This window comes from Mytilus trossulus, chromosome 5 (assembly GCF_036588685.1).
Source record: "Mytilus trossulus isolate FHL-02 chromosome 5, PNRI_Mtr1.1.1.hap1, whole genome shotgun sequence".
Classification (NCBI taxonomy): domain Eukaryota; kingdom Metazoa; phylum Mollusca; class Bivalvia; order Mytilida; family Mytilidae; genus Mytilus; species Mytilus trossulus.
The window spans coordinates 78,630,775-78,650,286 of record NC_086377.1 but is presented as its reverse complement, the minus strand read 5'-3'; the positions used below and the strand labels follow the sequence as shown (position 1 = coordinate 78,650,286).

The following is a 19,512-nucleotide window of genomic DNA, read 5'->3' as shown; positions in this document are numbered from 1 at the left end:
CCATGTTATGTTAGCAACAACCATATTTACATAATTAAAAACCAATTGTTCAGAGAACAATTGAAGGTCTTTCCATCAAAACAATGTATTTTAATATGAAAAGTTGTGAAACTAAGTTTAAAATGTCATTTCAATCGTCAAATGATAGCTCTTAGTAAGCTGATTCCAAAAAATATATTGTTTCCATACATTTTTTTTAAATAAGGGAGATAATTTGTTACTTCCGGTTTGAAAAATGTTACTTCCGATTATATTTGAATATTTTCTTGACACTGATTCCAAAAATATCTGGTTCTATATACTTTTATATTAATAAAGTACAAAAAAATAGCTACTTCCGGTTTACAAAAGGTCACTTCCGGTTGTTTTTTTCAAGGTTAAATGGTTTGATACCTTTTTCTAAAAGTTGAATATCTTTATTATGTATACATATAGAATAAAAGCAAAGGTCAAAATCTAGAACGTCAAATTAAGCTATGATCTTGAGATCAATTTCAAGGTCATAAACCAAGGACCTCAAATCAAAAGACCATAGGTTTTAATTATATTCAGTTAATGAGTTATATCACCAAACGCGTATTTTTAAATACAAGAGGGGAGAAAACTCCCTTTTACATTCAACGTACGCTTGCAATCAAAATTTACATCTTACGACATGTCGCAACTAACAATTTAGTAAAAATAATTTGTTTATATCTTATACAGTCTTTGGATATAAGTGAAAATAAGCCAAATTCAAATATTAGAATATGACCTTGACCTTTGACCTTGACCTAATTTTCATTTTTTGGGACCAAGGACCTCAAATCAAAAGATCCTAGGTCTCTATCACTTATGATTTATAAGATATAAATTCATTTCACTTATATCAGATGCATAAGGGGAAATAACTCTCATATGGAGCGGTCATATCGCTTCGGTCAAAATAGGACAAATCATGCGAAGGATATAACGAGCAATTTTGTAAAATAAATTTGTCATAATCTTTTACGGTTGCGAAGGAGATGCGCTAACAATGTAAACAGTGTTTGGGGAGATAACTCCTACAAAGAAAAGTATTCGTTTACGCAGGGTAAATTTCAAAAGCGCATAAACTGTTCGATATCATATACAAAATATCTAAGCGACATATTGCGAAACAAATGTTTATCGCAAGAACAAAATTAGGCGGAAGAAAAAAAAAAAAAAAAAAATAATCAGAAGAAAAACAATAGGTCTTTCCACAGAAAAGTGGAAAGACCTAATAAGAGCATATTGTTGCATTTTTGTTCAAAACTATATTTATGAAGAGGCATTTTATTTACAAATGTACAAACAAAAGTAGCTGTTTGATAAACACAATATACAACAAGTTAATGTCAAAAAATTCAGAAACATCCTTAGGACAAGATTAGATCACTGAATTAGTTATTTCATATGTACATACTTTATTATTCATTAGACCTAAAATGTAGACCTAAATTGACTATTAAGGTAACATTTAACAGCTTTGAGAGATTGACATACACAATTATGACTGAAATGAAATTGATAATAAGCTAATTACAGCTATGTAGGTTATTCAAAATAATACATATATTATATTGTATCAAGTTATAACATTTCCTTTAGGTTGCACTTTGTAAATACAGCTGTTTCACAAACCACGCCTCTTTGGTTCCCAGATATGATATCTATGTTTCATCTCGAAAAGACTCATTTTGGGAACTTTACCAGTATAAATTCGCATGGATAGCAGCCAAATTAAATTCTAAGAAGGACCAAATGTTAAGTGAGAGGAAGAACATAATTTTAGTATAGGTTTACATTTTTTGAAGCTTGAGGAATATAAATGTTGAAAATATGCCTCACAGCCAGATGTTTTGACCTTTGAAAAAAAAGTAATGCATATGACCTTTCCAATTACTGGTTTTCAATAAATATACTAAAGTACATTAAAATTATTTTCTTGAACAGAATATGTCATGACTGTTTCATAATTATAATATCTGTTTAGTAACTAACACTCATAAAGGGGATTTGTGTTTATGAATAGACACTAGTAATAGGGATTAGTACATATTTTAGCTTTTTCCTTTCCATTCATGACACTCACACATGACATATGTTTAATATAAAAGATTGTTATCAATAATATATTGTTATTCATTTACATTGATGGTTTAAGTGACCAAATCATTGAACATTGGATTGACAATAGCTCCTTGTATTCATTGTTTATTGGTGTTTGTCTTAGCTGGTTTTACCCTGTCACGTACAGTTTTTTTCTGAGAAAAATTTACATTTATTTTATTTCAAGCATTTATGAAGGGTTGCCATATCTGTGCTAGTAACTTCTGTCTTTTCTATTTGATCTGCTAGATCTGCATAAATAGAGTCTTTCTTTATGGCTTTGAGAAATTCATTAAATCCCTGTTCATTTTTACGCAACAGCATGTCCATTAAATTCCTGTTCTTTTCCTGTGGGTTTTTACCAGAATCTATCGTCTTCCGATCATCAACTGACAATACCTCTCTTGTTATTAGATGATCTACTATGTTCTCGTGAAGTATATCAGTGATGACCTTTAGGTAGTTCTTTTGTAGACGAACTTTATATAATGGAAAATTCCAAACTGATAAGCCTACAAAATACAAAAAATATTTTTTTCTTAAGATAAGTGCTATTGACCTTTTATGACTAAAGACGAGGTTAAATCCAGAAAAGCGATTTGGACCACACGAATTTATAACGTGTTTTCATTTTTTTACATCACTTTTTCGATACCTCTGCTGGTGGATTATACGTCCCCTAGAGTATCAATAGCTCAGTATTCAGTACTTTGCTACGCACATGATTTATAACAAACCGTTCTTAAATTTTAAAATTATACAAAAACTGAGGTTTCAACTCATTCGGGCAAAGTTGGTTTTAGATGGATTGGCCATTTTTTAGTACTTTTCAGGTGTGTAGCCCTTCTACTGTTTCGGTTTTCTTCACCCTTTTCTTAAATCTAATGTCTCAAGAATAAGTTGAATGCCCACAGAGAATGTAGTTTTGATAGATCTTACATTTCTCCATACAAATTGATGATGTATGCTCTGAATTTATCAAACACATATGATAAGTGTTTGATATTTTAAAGAGAGCTGGTAAACATACATATTTACAATTTATAGTTTATTACCAATTTGTTTGTTATTCTATTTTCTCTCACTTTGATTTTTTTTATAGTTGACCAAAACTAATGCCTATGCATTATATATGTTCACTATTCTTTTCTACAGTTGGATCTAAGAAGCGAAATTCATCTGAGGTCATATTTGCCTGATTCCTAACAGGTACTTAATGAATTGTGACTTCATTAAACTGTAGAAAAGAATCTTGATCTCAATGTCTGAGATCATAATTACTCAATGTCACAATGTCTAAGATCATAGTTACTTCACAGAAACTGAAATTCGTCCTGAAAGACTCATCATATATACCGGTGACCTACTTTGGTATGCAAGAAAAGTAGTATACTTATGCTAAATTAAATACGACGTAATTGATCTGGTAGATAGTCTTTACAATCAAATACATTAAATCTATTTTGATCTGGTAAATAGTCTTTACAATCAAATACATTATATCTATTTTGATCTGGTAGATAGTCTTTAGAATCAAATACATTATATCTATTTTGATCTGGTAGATAGTCTTTACAATCAAATACATTTTATCTATTTTGAATGAATATATAACAACATTTAAAAATAATTTCAGTAAAAATCCTTCTTTGTTTGTGTTTATAATAAACCCGTCAGACATACCTTTAGTTTCAGCAGATGCTGATGTTGGACTTGGACTGAAATCACATTTTAAGTCATTAGCAATATCTTCGTATCCATAATTACGTAATCCATCAATAAACACACTGTAAGCAGGTTCTTTCCTTTTAATCACAATATCCAACAATGCTTTGTTCTGATCATCTTGTCCAGCATGTTGTTCAATACGGCGTCTGTCATCTACTGATATCACCAAGTTTGTCATCATATGGTCTAAAATTTGGCTGGTTGGTATGTCCTGTATGATTCTGTTTTCGTTTTCTCTGATTCTATCTGTAAATGAGCAAATCGGTTTATTAACCAAAATGAAGTTTAAAGGATCATCAAATTAAAAAAAGCTTACAATTATCTTACATTGTTTTTGTTTATAGTTGCCAAAAAAAAATATTATTTTATATAAGAAAACTGCCATGAAATGTATACAAAGATTAAATCAATTTGAATTTCATTCGAAATTTAAAGTAATTAGGAATATATATGTTACAGTAAATAGGTGAAATTAGGAATTACTCGTAATTACTTAAATTTAGGAATTACATGTAATTACTGATGCACTTAGTAAATACAAGTAATTCCTGAAACTGTCCAGTTATTACCAGTAATCACTAAATTTCAAATGAATTTTTACATCTATTTACTAACTGTTAAAACAATATTGTAGTATGAAAAAGTGACCATTCTATAATATACGTTGATGTGAAACTGTATTAAACATATTTGTTTTAAATGGTAGATGAAAAAAACATATTTACAGAAGAGTTGTTTGTACAATGAAAAATGTGAGTGAGTCTTAAAGCCAAAGGTAATGCTGAACATTATAATCAGCAGATTAAGCGTTTTGATTGAAAATTAAAAAAAAAAGAAAAAAAAAGACAAGAGATGATTATCATTATAATCAAATCTCTGAAGTAGAAGCCTCATTCTAATGCAATTATTTTGTAACAAGTGTTCTGATTGGATGACAGCAAGCGTAAAATTCTCTATCTCCTTGTCTATAACTATTTTACACTGAAATTATGATTGAAATTTAATTATGAACTTGTTTTGCATTAGAATATAGATAACTGTATTGTATTTGAAGCTTTGCTCCGCGTCGCCAGGAAAACTAAATTTGCGACAGTAAAACTAACGATGGACGTCCTTAAATCTTCAAATACAATACAGTTATCTCTTCATTAGATGAGATCTTGATATACCACAAGCTCAAAGTTACTCTGTATAAGATCACTATCCATATGAGTTTCATAGCTTACATTATGAACACGAAATGTTTTGTATATAATCAGACAGACTCAACATTACAGTTCTGTTGTGACATTTGTATCCGTTCAGAATACATCAACAGGGATATCATGCAAGTGCCTCAAACTTAACAAAGAAAGCGGAAAAGATGCTTGTCCGGAGCATCAAAATTTTGCGCCCTGTTAATATCAGGAATAACGTAACTTTTCTAGTATTGATAGAGAACGTGGGGATCCAAGAAGTCTTTTCTGTAAATGTCTGTTTAGTTTTGGAACATGAAGAGACAAATGAACTATTTAAGCTTTGCTCAAACGATGGAATTTTAAATGGAACTCTCTCTATGAATTTATTCACGTTCTCAGCAATAGTTTGATTTGCAAGATGAAAATACCAAGGTCGAGTTAAAAGTAAGGAAAGCAGCTCGTCTACAGTCAGTCGGAGATTGGCTGAGATTTGTGACATGGGCATGCAAAACAGGTTGTGTACTAAAGACATACAAATGTGTCAAGTCTAATGTTTTGTGTAACTCAAGATGTCATGGCCATAAGAAATTTGCAATCATTGTGTAATTAAAGGCAACAGTAGTATACTGCTGTTCAAAAATCATAAACGATTAAGCAAAAACAAATCTGGGGAAAAAACTAAAACCGAGGGAAACACATCAACTCTAAGAGGAAAACAACGAAACAACAGAAACACTGAACTACAACAAAAACAAACGCCAACATACATAAAAGAAAGAGTTCCAATGTCCCCTGAATTACACTTATCTAATATTTCCAAGGGACATAACTCTATTAAAAAAGTTGATGGTCCACCATTTTAGAACTTGTCCGAGATATTACTGATATTAACCTATAGTATAAGTTTTATAAAATCCGGCAAGAATTGTACCAGTGAGAGCGTTCACAAGACTTGACGGATGGACGGATGCCTGGTATTGCCATGTCCCCTGCAACGCGTTCCTTAACCATAAAGTAAGCTCTACAATCCCTTCCCCTTTGCTTTCTCATTTGGTTTCTTGAATTATGTCTAACATTTTAAAACAAATATTGAATACTTATTGACTGGGCAGTAGTGGAATAATTGGTTTATTGTCCCCCAAGTGCAACTATTGTCCTGAGGCGTAGCCAAGGTCAATAGTTGTATCCAAAGGGACAATAAACTTACTATTCCACGAATATCAAGTCAGTTTGGGTTTTATTATACCGAAGGAGACAACAGACAATAAATGTCGGGCTAAATCAATTATCATAATATAAAAGCAGAAACACAACCATACTGTTTCACGTTGACTTCATATATATTCTGACATATTCAAGTCCAGCACTGACGCCAACCCCATATACAATAGGTAAAACGCGAAGTCATAATTCCCGCAGTATTTCTCAACATTATCCAATTCCGTAGATGCAGTTAAAATTCCGTGAAATATAATGACGCTTGAGGTCAAATAGTTTCACTGAGGTCCAATAGTTGGAAACTATTGACCGGTCCAATAGTTCAATGCCTGTAATTTGAAAAGTAGTGAAAATATTGTGTATTTATTTTGTATAGAAAATGAAAACTGAGGTATAATAAATCATAGCAAATAGCTGAAGAAATGACAAAAAAAATCCACAATCAGTAAATACATGTAATTACTAAATTGATTGATTTACTTAATACCTGATTGTCTTTTTTTTTATTTACTCACACCCTTCATATAGTATTACCTGTAACAATTTCTACTGCTTTAAGTGTATTGGGATCAACGTCCTTTAAAACCTCCTTTAAACACCTGGCTCCTTTACCAATATTTACAAAAGCTTGCTCAAGTACCCGTATTGTAGGTTTCACTGTTCTATCTTTCCTCCATGTAAATAACACTTCCTTATTCTGTGCTGTCAAATCACGATCCCATTTCTCTTTAATACTCTCTAAATCTTCTACAGAGAGTCCAAGTTCTATTCCTAGTTGAAAAACTATCTTGCCAATCAGCGGTGCTAATCTGTCTACAATTTCATCTGATGGAATACAGTCTAGAATATCATCAAGAATACCTGGAATAAGAAAACAAATATATCTACAGAGAAGTATTCAAAACTAATCAAAGACTAATATTGCAGTGTTACCTTGAATGCTTTTTTAAACAATAGAATATTGTTTATCCTGGACAGTCAAATGCTAGTTATGCTTGTGAGTTGCATTTATTTTCCAACTAGCACTTAAAAGCAAATATGGTAATGTATACAGTTTCTAGATTCAATTCATGCTCTCTGGAAAGGAGACAATAGCTGAAACTGAAAATCGGACCTAAATATTTCCCCCATTACTTCATTGTAATTTTATAATTATTCAAGGGCATATTTTCCCCCAAATTGGACTGCCAACTTTTAATTATTGTCTAATCCCAATTATTTTAATCGCCTACTGGATAATTCTTAAAGGGTCATGACCGGCATTTAAGAGAGCATTACAGATCGATTATTATTAGTGTCATTTCATTCACTGGGTGGTTAAAATCGAAAATTTAATTTAGACATACAATGTATACATTTCAGAATACTAGTAATAAGGAAACAAAGCAAACCACCAAAACTGAACATTGAACAATAAATCCTTAAAATGGGATTAAGGTCAATGGAAACCTACCAGTTGGACATCTTAACCTTACAATCATGCCATAAACCAAATGCAACTGCCCCATTATTTCCCCGCAAATTACCAAACAACACATTGACCAATGGACTATTAAAGAAAATGTATACCTTACAATCATTTGATATATCAAATACAGTGAGCCTATGACTTATAGGAGCAATTGATTTCACCAGGAAAACTCAACCTTGATTACAGAAGCGTGACATTGAGCTCATTTATATAATGGATATGATTGACGTATTGATAATAGTATCTGAAAAAATGTCTAATCATGAAGAATAACATCTACAAAATTGGTAAAAACTTTTGGCCTATGTGATAGTTTTGTCTATCTACTATTATTCAGGCTTTCAAGATCTAGACAAAACAATGCATTGTAACCGTATGTTCTATGTTTAGCCATAGTTTGGTTAAATTTGTCTCAGTAGTTTCAGAGGAGAATATTTTTGTAAAAGATTACAAATATTTACAAAAATTTACTATAAAGGACAATAACTCCTTAAGAGTCAACTGACCATTTTGGTCATGTTGACTTATATGTAGATCTTACTTTGCTGAACATTATTACTGTTTACAGTCTATCTTTTAATATTATTCAAGATAATAAAGATAATAACCCAAAACATGCAAAACAGCAAAACTTCCTTGAAGTTACCAATTCAGGGACAGGAACCCAACAACGGGTTGTCCACTTCATCTGAAAATTTCAGAGCAGATAGATCTTGCACTGATAAACAATTTTACTTCATGTCAAATTTGCTCTAATTGGTTTGGTTTCAGAGATATAAGCAAAAATATACATTTTACCCCTATGTTCTATTTTTAGCCATGGCGGCCATCTTGGTTGGTTGGCTGGGTCATCGAACACATTTTTTTAAATTAGATACCCCAATTATGATTGTGATTAAGTTTAGTTAAATTTGGCCCAGTAGTTTCAGAGGAGAAGATTTTTGTAAAAGTTAACGACGTACGACAGACGACAGACGAAGGACGACGACGGACGCCAAGTGATGAGAAAAGCTAACTTGGACCTTTGGGCCAGGTGAGCTAAAAAATTGCACAGTTAGATGAAAAGGAAGCAAGATGACCTTTTGTTTACGTTAACTACCCTTAATCGGATATTGTACCAAGGTAAGCATAACATTTATTTAATTTTTTTTAATCCAGAACAGTACGAAAAACATAACACTTTTTAAATATACCATGCAAAAAACTTTAGATATCAAAGTACTTACTAGATTTCACTTGTTTTCTCTGACGTACCTGCAAATATGATAATATTAAACATTAATTTATGTCAAGGTGATAAGTTACATCTACCCTTGATCCATGTTATGTGGAAACAAGTTTGTACAGTTATTACAGAGGTAAAGGGTCCAGACAAAATCATAAAGACATGTTCAAATTACTCATTGCTTATGACGGTTTTGGTCAAGGATTAATATCATATAAACTTAACCTAAGCAAAAATTAATGTAAAAAAGGTATAGTACCAAACTCAAAGACAAATTCAAAAACAGGACGCTTATCAAAACTTGACCAATTTATATCAATATCAATCAACTGAAAAGGTGAAAAACAGCGGCCATATTCATTAATTGGTACATGCATTTTCAGAAAAGAAAGCATGTTCAATCTGGTTTATAGCCAGTTAAGCCTCACACTCGTGTGACAGTTGTTTTTTTTTCTTTAAAGGGACACCATTGGGTGAGTAACCCAGACAGATATAACAGGTCAAATTACTAAACAATTCCTACAAAAAGACCAACTAATGTAGCAAAGCGCCAAGACAAAAAAATAGTAGATACTGAATTTTAAGTTTCACTATAACATCAACAAAAAAGTGTTAAGTTATATATATATCACATACCGTATATAGTATAAAGAATTTCTCGTACGTAAAAACAAAGGAAATATAATTACAAAAAAAACTTTTGTATCCAAATCTTCACGGTTCTCCTGGACCAGAAATGCCTAATGTAAAAAAATATTTCAAATATTCTTAAGGGGTTCTACGGAACCCTTTGTCTCTGCTCCGATTGCTGCTGTGTGTCAAAGTGTAATGTTGACTAAATTAAAACTCAGTCCATTTATCAGTAAAACACAGAATTTTTCGATTTTCTTTCTGTAAATGCTACTTCTCGGTCAACATGGTCAAGAAGATAAACTTCTGTTCAAGTTTTATGAAGGCTTACAAACATAGCATGTAAAAAAAATAATCCCAAAATGTCTGTAAATGTTAACTTAAAAGTAAGTCCATCTTTCAAAAGGATACTCTATTTTCAAAACATTGCATCAGACATTATCTCTTACCGGTAATCATTAAAAAGCTTCTGCCAATGTCTCATAAAATTCTAGGAAGGTTTGACAAAGTATTTGATGTGAAGCAAACTTTAACCTTAGACTCTATCTACATGATCTACTTGTTAACTGTAAAAAGTCTATTTATCATTAAAGAGGCATTAACACGCATATTTGAATTATAAAAAAAGTCCTAAATTAACAATTCACGATGCATGTGGTCGATAATATTTATCAGTATTTTGTGTGTATTCTAGCAGACTTGGGGTCAATTACATTGAAATGTAATTAATTAAATTACACATTACATTGCAAAAATGATCAATTACATCAATTACACATTACCCTGTTTTTGAAATGTAATTAATTAAATTACAATGACTTTACTAATGTAATTAATTAAATTACACATTACATTTCGTCATGGTATTTTTTAACAATATTATACATGTATAAATAATGCATGTGTAAAATATTCATGTAAGCATAGTTGAAGCTTGCATTTGATAATCATAAGTTATTTTAATGTTTTGTCATTTAGTCTGAATCTCTCTGGTCTGAACACTTTGACATCAATTCTAAATAGCTTTTCGACAGGCGCTAATGTGGCAGATATTGCTTGATCAGAACATTGAAGTTCTATGATCAAAAGATCATCATAATAAAAGGAGGGGGAATTGGTTCCTATTAATTTGTCAATACATCAAGGGGTATTTTAAAATATCAGAAATGAAGTCATTTAAATTAAACATAATATAAATAAATCATAAATATATGTTTTTACATTAAAAATATAAAAAATCGTGCTTGTCACAATATTGAAAATACTTTTTAGTACAAATAATGTATGTATAACGTCTAAATATTAGCAATATTATACTAATTAGATAAAAATACATGTAACAGTGGCATTGCCCCTAGACATTTTAATCTGATTAATTGCTGTTTGTTTTTACAGCTGTTAATTTTTATCTCTATAATCCTTTTGTGTATACTAACATGACTAAATTAACAAAATGATTTTGAGCAGTGATTTTAAATTCTAAATGAACTGTCTAAGAAAGATTTTTCACAGTGACACTTTCGGCCAACTAAAATTAATTAGTAGATTTTCATCCAAATTTTGAAAAAAATGGGGCGGGTGGGAGGATTTTATTTTTAAATTTTTTTCAATTTGAAACCTTCTTGTGGCGTGAACTTCATATATATGCAAGTGTTATAATTACAAAACTTAGCTTATACCATGTAAATGTTTAAACATGTATAAAGAATCGTATATAATTCTTGAATAAACATCTCTGATTTGCAACGCGGACTGTTCTACATGCAATTGCTACTTTAGAAACATATTTTCAGTAAACAGTAAAACCATGGAGAAATTCTCTATTCATTTGACTACTAACTCCAAATTTATTTTGCTCTCCAAGCGATGGTTTGTAGTCCCCATGAACTTATGCAAATGCAATGGTATGCAACACAAGTATTATGAATGAAATGAACACTCATTTTGTTTATTTTCTTTGGTTACATCTTCTGACATCAGACTCGGACTTCTCTTGAACTAAATTTTAATGTGCGTATTGTTATGCGTTTACTTTTCTACATTGGTTAGAGGTATAGGGGGAGGGTTGAGATCTCACAAACATGTTTAACCCCGCCCCATTTTTGCGCCTGTCCCAAGTCAGGAGCCTCTGGCCTTTGTTAGTCTTGTATTATTTTAATTTTAGTTTCTTGTGTACAATTTGGAAATTAGTATGGCGTTCATTATCACTGGACTAGTATATATGTGTTTAGGGGCCAGCTGAAGGACGCCTCCGGGTGCGGGAATTTCTCGCTACATTGAAGACCTGTTGATGACCCTCTGCTGTTGTTTTTTATTTGGTCCGGTTGTTGTCTCTTTGACACATTCCCCATTTCCATTCTCAATTTTACTCAAACAAGTGTTGCCAGGAATAGTAAAGTTGGCGCTTTTAAGATTCTCAAGTTATGCAAGAAGTGACGCATATATAATTACATCATAAATGGTATTTTGTGTTTTTCAACAAAAACAATAGCCATAGGTAAATCTAAGGGTTTTCTAGTACACAATGTGTATGTTTGCCGACTTTTTGAACTCTTTTTTTCTACCAATTTGTTCCACGATTCTTGCACTTTGGAAATCATTCACAGCCCAAATTTGCTTACACAAAGTCAATGTATTATTAAATAAATCCACAATGTTCTGATGAAAGAAATTTCCAATTTGTGACATACCGCGATTTGCGTTGGACACAGCGTATTTAATACTCGTAAAACTCTGGATAATGTTAGAAATCCCTTTCTAAGCAAAATATATAGTAAAAATAAAAATATTTCAAAACTTGATAACAAATCTCTTTTTATTTGGCTAATGGGAAATGAGGATAAAAACATTTTGATAATAATTTGTCAGTTATTAGAGGTTTTAAATATAAACAGAAATACAATATTAAATTAGATTTCTCTATACAAAATTATGTATGATCAAATATGCATTTACATAAGTTATTTCTTTTACATTTGATAAATTATTAGTATTTACTACGAGGTGTGCTGTCCAACAAAGGGACCAGAATAACAGACTATTGGTCATATTGTATTATATATGTTTATTATTTACAAATTGCCTACTTCATTTTCTTTAATATTATATCAATCAACCAAATCAAAATCAATCATGTTATGTACTTTGTTTAACCTATTTTGAATTTACTCTACATTATGTTTGAAAATTATATTATAATTATTCTGCTCATTCTGGGCGCCGTGATTGGCAAATAAAATATTTGTTTGTTGTTTGTTCGTAACCCGAATATTTCATACCCTTCTGGTAATCTGTTTATATTCTCCGTAGATGATACTGTCATCATTGAGCAGCAGATTTTGTCAACATAATCGTTTTAAAGTACTCGAAACAAGAAATATGAAAACCGAAATTTTTAAACAGGAAGTTCGAATGAAACGAAATTATTGACGGTTACCGGTAACAGAAATGAACAAAATCCGGAAATCGTTAATTTTGCAAAATAAAAAAAAAATGAAAATCTATCAATTAATTTTAATTGGCCTTATTTTGGTTTTTGTTTAACAAAGTGATTAATTATTTATCAATCTATTTAGTTAAAAGATCTTTCTTAAAAACTGAACAATAATATATGATTCTCACATTTTTTTTAATTTAGAATTAAATAATATTTATTAACAAGAATGTGTCCAAAGTACACGGATGCCCCACTCGCACTATCATTTTCCATGTTCAATGGACCATGAAATTGGATAAAAAATATAATTAGGCATTAAAATTAGAAAGATAATATCATAGGGAACATGTGTACTAAGTTTAAAGTTGATTGGACTTCAACTTCATCAAAAACTACCTTGACCAAAAACTTTAACCTGAAACATGCACTTTCATTTTTTATGTTCAGTGGACCGTGAATATAATTAGGCATTAAAATTAGAAAGATAATACCATAGGGAACATGTGTACTAAGTTTCAAGTTGATTGGACTTAACTTCATCAATCAAAGCGCGAAAGCGCTGTAAAGGCAGTTAATTACAGGTTGTGTGTATTTCTAGTCCAGTTATATCATTATCTTCCATAGAACAGAGGTGGTTTGTAGAATCAAGATTTAGAGTTCTTTTGTACCTAGTTCACCTATATCTATAGTCTACTGTTTACAGTATATTTTCTGTGCCTCGCCATGAAATGCATTTTTAGCCATGGCCTTGTCAGTTTACTTTAAATTTATGAGTTTGACTGTCCCTTTGGTGTCTTTCGTCCCTCTTCTTTAGACATATAAGAACTTTTCCTTTTCAATATAAATAGACTATTTTTAATTATTGATTGTATACGCATATTCTATGACTCCCATAAAAAATAGTTCACAAAGATTGACTAGTCTCTGTACTGTGTGTATAGGAAGAACATCAAGTAACATAATGGTAAATGTACATAGTAACACATCAACTTTTTTGATGACCATACCTGCCAACTGTCAGTATTTGCAGAGTATTTCCCCCCATCGAGCTCAAGGCTCCCAAATGGAAATTTTGTAAGAGCAATTTTGTCGACTATTTTAAAGAAAACAATTAATTCAACAATGGCAATGAGCTTGTTTATGCACGAAGAAGCCAAAAACCACATTAGAATATATTTGAAGGGAATCCATGACAAATCGCCCCATTAGCAAATAGCCCGACTTTTTCACTAACTCGCCCCACTTTAAAAAAAAACTGCCCCAACCTGGATAACCAAATCGCCCCACTTGTGAAATGTGTTATATCCCTTAATATTACTCCTGCCAACTTGCCCCACCTAATAGAAAACGATAATATCTAGATAAATATATTATTAACCAGGAAGAATTTACTGATGCCAACTCGCCCCACTCATGTAAAAAGATGTTATCCCGTTGTATATAAGTTAAATTCCGTTAATATTACTCCTGCTAACTGGTCCCACCTAATGGAAATCGGTGAAATCTAGATAAATATATTATTAACCAGGATGAATTTAGTAATGCCAACTCTCCCCACTTATGGAAAAAGATGTTATCCCGTTGAATATAAGTTAAATTCCTTATATTGCATTATGATACAATTAACAGGTTTCTTTTCAATTATTATGCAAATAACTAAGCTTCAAAACTTAGTTATTCTTCAACAATACATTTTTTTTTTAGAATTATAATTTCAGTATATCAATAATAGTAATTAAATAAATTTTCGGTTTGTTTGTATTTTGTGTAGATTAGTTTTCATTAAAGTGGTGCGAGTTTTTATTTTTAATTATATATATATATATTAATCTAAATATTACCGTTTTTTATAGTAAGGTTGGCAGGAGTAATATTTAACATGATTTAACCAATTTCACATGTGGGGCGATTTGATAAATCAGTTTGTGGCGGTTTTTTTAAAAGTGGGCGATTAGCCAGTGAGGCGACTTGTCCTGCTTCCATTTGAAGGCCCCCTTGAAGGTTTTGTATGACTATATGAACCATCTTTCATGTAAAACCCCCATGTGCATTTTGAAAAGTTGGCAGATATGTTTCTAACTCCAGGCAAAATCTACCGGTATGAATGAAAAAGAAGTTTTCAATTAAGGCTCTGTGGCCATAACAGCTGTCTCATTAGCATTTTAACCACTTCCCATATTTGCAATTAAAACAATAGAAGAAAATTATTCAACGCAAAAACAAAACTTACTTGTAAATATGAAATTCTCTTTACGGTATGAGTTTTTCTCATTGTTTGAGATTGTACAGTAGTACCTGTAACTGCTTATACCTATTTCTTTTTCACTTTTGCTTGATAAACTCACTAAATATCATGTATATACATTGTACCACATCTCCTTATTTTTATATGCATTCCAATAACATGAATAATTGTAATTCAATTCTATATACCAAAGCAAAATGAACTGCACCACTTTCATTCACTAGTATGCATCTTTTGGCAAAATACAAGTTCTTAAATGACACAAGATATATTTATTGATAAAAAAATAAAATTTAGTATACAACTCTTTAACAGGTATAAAAAAAAAGCACAGCTGTGTCATAACTTGTGAAATCTGTGCTGAAAACATAGACATTGATGGTATTTGAGTAATTCCATATGTGAAGCTCAACATTAGCTCGTCAGTTGGTGGTGGACAGTTATAGTTCCTTTCTGCAGGCTAGGATGAATGACTTTTCAGGAAAACCAATTTCAAAAATCAAAACTTTCCTCTAGATTTCTCCTACAATATTCATCCAGGTTAGTTCTTTTGGTTTAATTGGACACCGTCCTGATTTTTAATTTTGCAAACCATTCAGTCTCTTGCTTGCAAATGGTGCATGAAAATAGGATGGGTATGGCAGTAGACAAGTCTCTTTAAAGTGGGTTTGTGCCCTCTTCTTCTTCCAGGTAAGGAACCGGATTCAATTTTGAATGTTCATGGTTTCGTGCGAAAACTTTACGCAGTGTCGGGCAACACAGAAAGCCTTCTCTTGGCTATATACAAATAATTTAAAACGTTCGCAAAAATATGCAATTAAAATTATGTACAACTGGGTTTTCCTTTCAGAGAATGCCTTCAGGGCAGCTCTGAATCCCTCAACGGTGTTGGTCGCTGTAACTGTTGTTGGTAGGTTGTTCCAGTCCCTGATTGTCCTCGGGAAGAAAGATTGGCCGTAAGTGTCTGTACTTGTTCTTTCTTGGAAGAAACGGTTTTTACCTCTGGTCCGCTTATCATTCGGTGTCAGATATTGGTGACGGCTCTGAAAAAAAGTTTTATAACTTAAGTTTTTTTGAAACTTGTGCAACACACATACCTAAATAACTATAACATAGAAGAGAGCATCATTCGTGTCAATGTTTTGTTCCTGTTTACATTGTCATTGATATTTTTTCAGAAAGCCTGAGGCATAGCTCATGAATTCCTGTCATTACATCCTAAATTAACATAATTACTGCTAGAATAATTATCAGTATGATATACGTACACTATCATTGTACAGCCCAAGTCTTCAGTATATATAATTGTTGCATTCATTCACTCCTGTGTTCAGTCGTTCAAAAATATTTAAACATCAACAAATGAACTTTAATAAGGACAAGAAAACACTAGAAAAGATACGTACATACAACCCGTGTTTAAGTGTATTTGAAAGAAAAATATATCTGGTTAAACGATGTATAAAGGAGGAAAAAATTGTAGATATTGCATTACGATGCTTTCTACCTAATAGCACGTGGATATGTTTACATATTTAGACTTGACCCAGTATGACCCGTACATTGTAGGTCACCGCCGTCGTTTAAACACTAGACTACAGTCGTGTATAAGACAATAAAATGCTTAAACCTGTACTATTTGTGTGAAGTAAATGTGTTTTTTCTGTACATTTAAATTGTTTTACCTGATAGCAAGGACGTATATCTATCCGTTTCCTTCTCAATTCACTTTGTCAATTTTTCGAGCTCCTTCAAAACATACGTATTACTGCGCCCGGAAGTGAAAAAAATATTAGAAATCCTCGTAAAATAATGCTATTTTCAATTTTGTGGAATCCATTTTGTTATATTTATTATATAAAGATAAAAAAAGTTACGATTAATTATGAATTTGCATATCATTATACGGAACGTTTATGGACTATTTTTCCATAGCTGTAAGTCGGTCATTTTGGCGGGAAATCATGTACACATACACACGTAGATTGGCTGGTACCTGATCGTAATGTTACACATCAGATATATTAAATAGCTAATACTCGGAACGTAGTACCGGGAACCAGGATAATACGTAGACAACATACATAACTAATACCGAAATTGAAAACGCTTTACGGTTTCTCGTTTATAAACCGAAATCCGCTTTGAATTATAGAAGATGCAATATTAATCATGTTCAGTCGACTTTTTATTGTTATATCAACGTCTGAACTAATTAAAAAATCTTTAGATGTCAGATAACACTCGAAATTGACCCGACCTCTTTCCACACGGAATACAAATAATGATAGTTTGTAGTCAGGTTGACTGCTTATAATGCAAAATACACATTAATAACAAGTTCTATAAAACGAACAATACACACTGAACGTTTCTTTAGTCCCCAATGTAAATGAAAGAAACAAAAACCATATCATACCATAAAAAGAAGAGGAGAAATTCGAACATTTCCGGATCTATTTCTGGCCAAAAGACCCCCTGCATAGATTGCGTATGAAAAGATGAACCTCATGACTTGAAAGTCAGGCCTTAAAGCACTGCCTTTAAAAACTACCTTGACCAAAAAATTTAACCTGAAACATGCACTTTCATTTTCTATGTTCAGTGGACCGTGAAATTGGTATCAAAAGTTTAATTTGGCTTTAAAATTAGAAAGATCATATCATAAGGAACATGTGTACTACGTTTCAAGTTGATTGGACTTCAACTTCATCAAAAACTACCTTGACCAAAAACTTTAACCTGAAGCGGGACATATTAATACACACTGTAACTTCAGTATAAATTATAGACTTCATATATTCAAAAAGTATGTAATGTCAATATTAAAAAAAAAAGTGTTATTTTACAATTTATATTATTAAACACAAATCCTTATCTTTAACACCATAAAAATTTATGTAATTGAAATGTAATTCAAAAGTAATTGAGCATTACATGTTTTTTTTCAATGTAATTAATTAAATTACCATTACATGTAATTAAAAAAATGCTCAATTACACATTACATTCAATTACATGGAAAATTGTAATGCATTACACTTAATTACTATTACATTTTCAATTACCCCATCCCTGTATTCTAGTCTAGATGATATTTAATTAACCATTGAGGTGACCTCCTAAGACTGCCTACAGTCATATAACCCGATATCAACAAGAACTGGATACTTTTTGTCATTAACAGGGATCTATTCACATTTCATAATATTCCAGAAAGGATTGAAAAAGTTAATGACATTTTATTAAACTTTAACCACAGACTGGACCTAAATGTTGATGTTAAGGCCGACGCCTAAACCAGTATCAAGGATTGCTATGTTTCACTTTCACGAAATTAATTTTGTAGGCTTAACAACAACCTGATGGTAGTATGTTCAGATAGAGAGTCATTCAACATTCATAAAATCGAAAGAAACATGATATCTCGAAGACAAATAAAGGGAAACTGAAGTAAAATTTAAAAAAAAACATGATATCTCGAAGACAAATAGAGGGAAACTGGAGTAAAATTGAAAGAAACAAACTCAACATAAAAACTAGAATCTATAATTTATTATGACATTGCATATGTCTCTATTAGGTCTTGGTACTTTCCAATGCAATTTTTGGTCAACTGCAGATGAACATTACAAGACATACATGTTCACCTTAAAACCATACCATATACCAAATATATAAAAAAAAAATCCTAGCACAAGTCCATTGCAGTAATAGCTTACCACACATAATGTATGTGCTGTTATTTCCATTTCTCTCAATCCATTGTCCAATTCTGTGAATGTTATTTCATTCTCTTTCAAATGCATCAGTGTCAAAAACTTTACCATCTGTGTATTTGTTGGGTAATTTTCTACCATATCACTCCATACCATTTCTTCCATTCCAAGATGGAGAGCCAAATCGTGTAGCATGCGTGTCTCACAAGTAACAGACAGACGAAGCAACTCTGTGTTACTTGGGATCTGAGATAAAGCATCTTCACTCAAACCTAAAATGAAAATAAAAACACATGTATATATGTATATATATACAACTCGTCTAAACATTAACCCAACAATGTTAGATCTGTAAATTTGCCTTCAAGAGATGTAGTATATAATTAAAGGCAACAATAGAATACCCCTATTCATAAAATTCATAAATCGATTGAGAAAAAAACAAACCAACACTGAGGAAAACACTTAAAAAAAAGAGGAGAACTACGACACAAGAGAAACACAAAACTGGTAAGATTGCCAATGATACAACTCTCCACAAAAGACCAAA

General features: G+C 31.6%; 1 protein-coding gene and 1 long non-coding RNA gene across 2 annotated transcripts; both read right to left on the bottom strand.

Annotated features, from left to right (window-relative positions):
• Positions 1 to 1,244: 1,244 nt before the first annotated feature.
• Positions 1,245 to 19,181, bottom strand: LOC134719183 (uncharacterized). The gene is made up of 5 exons (XM_063582152.1): positions 18,966 to 19,181; positions 8,934 to 8,961; positions 6,771 to 7,097; positions 3,796 to 4,086; positions 1,245 to 2,624 (listed from the first exon to the last, which is right to left on the bottom strand). Exons 1-5 carry the CDS (start codon positions 19,155 to 19,157, stop codon positions 2,290 to 2,292), a joined length of 1,173 nt encoding a protein of 390 aa, XP_063438222.1. The 5' UTR covers positions 19,158 to 19,181; the 3' UTR covers positions 1,245 to 2,289.
• On the bottom strand, positions 15,501 to 17,997 carry LOC134719182 (uncharacterized). Its single transcript, XR_010107535.1, has 2 exons — positions 16,929 to 17,997; positions 15,501 to 15,918 (listed from the first exon to the last, which is right to left on the bottom strand). It is a non-coding gene; the product is annotated as an uncharacterized LOC134719182 (long non-coding RNA).
• Positions 19,182 to 19,512: the final 331 nt, after the last annotated feature.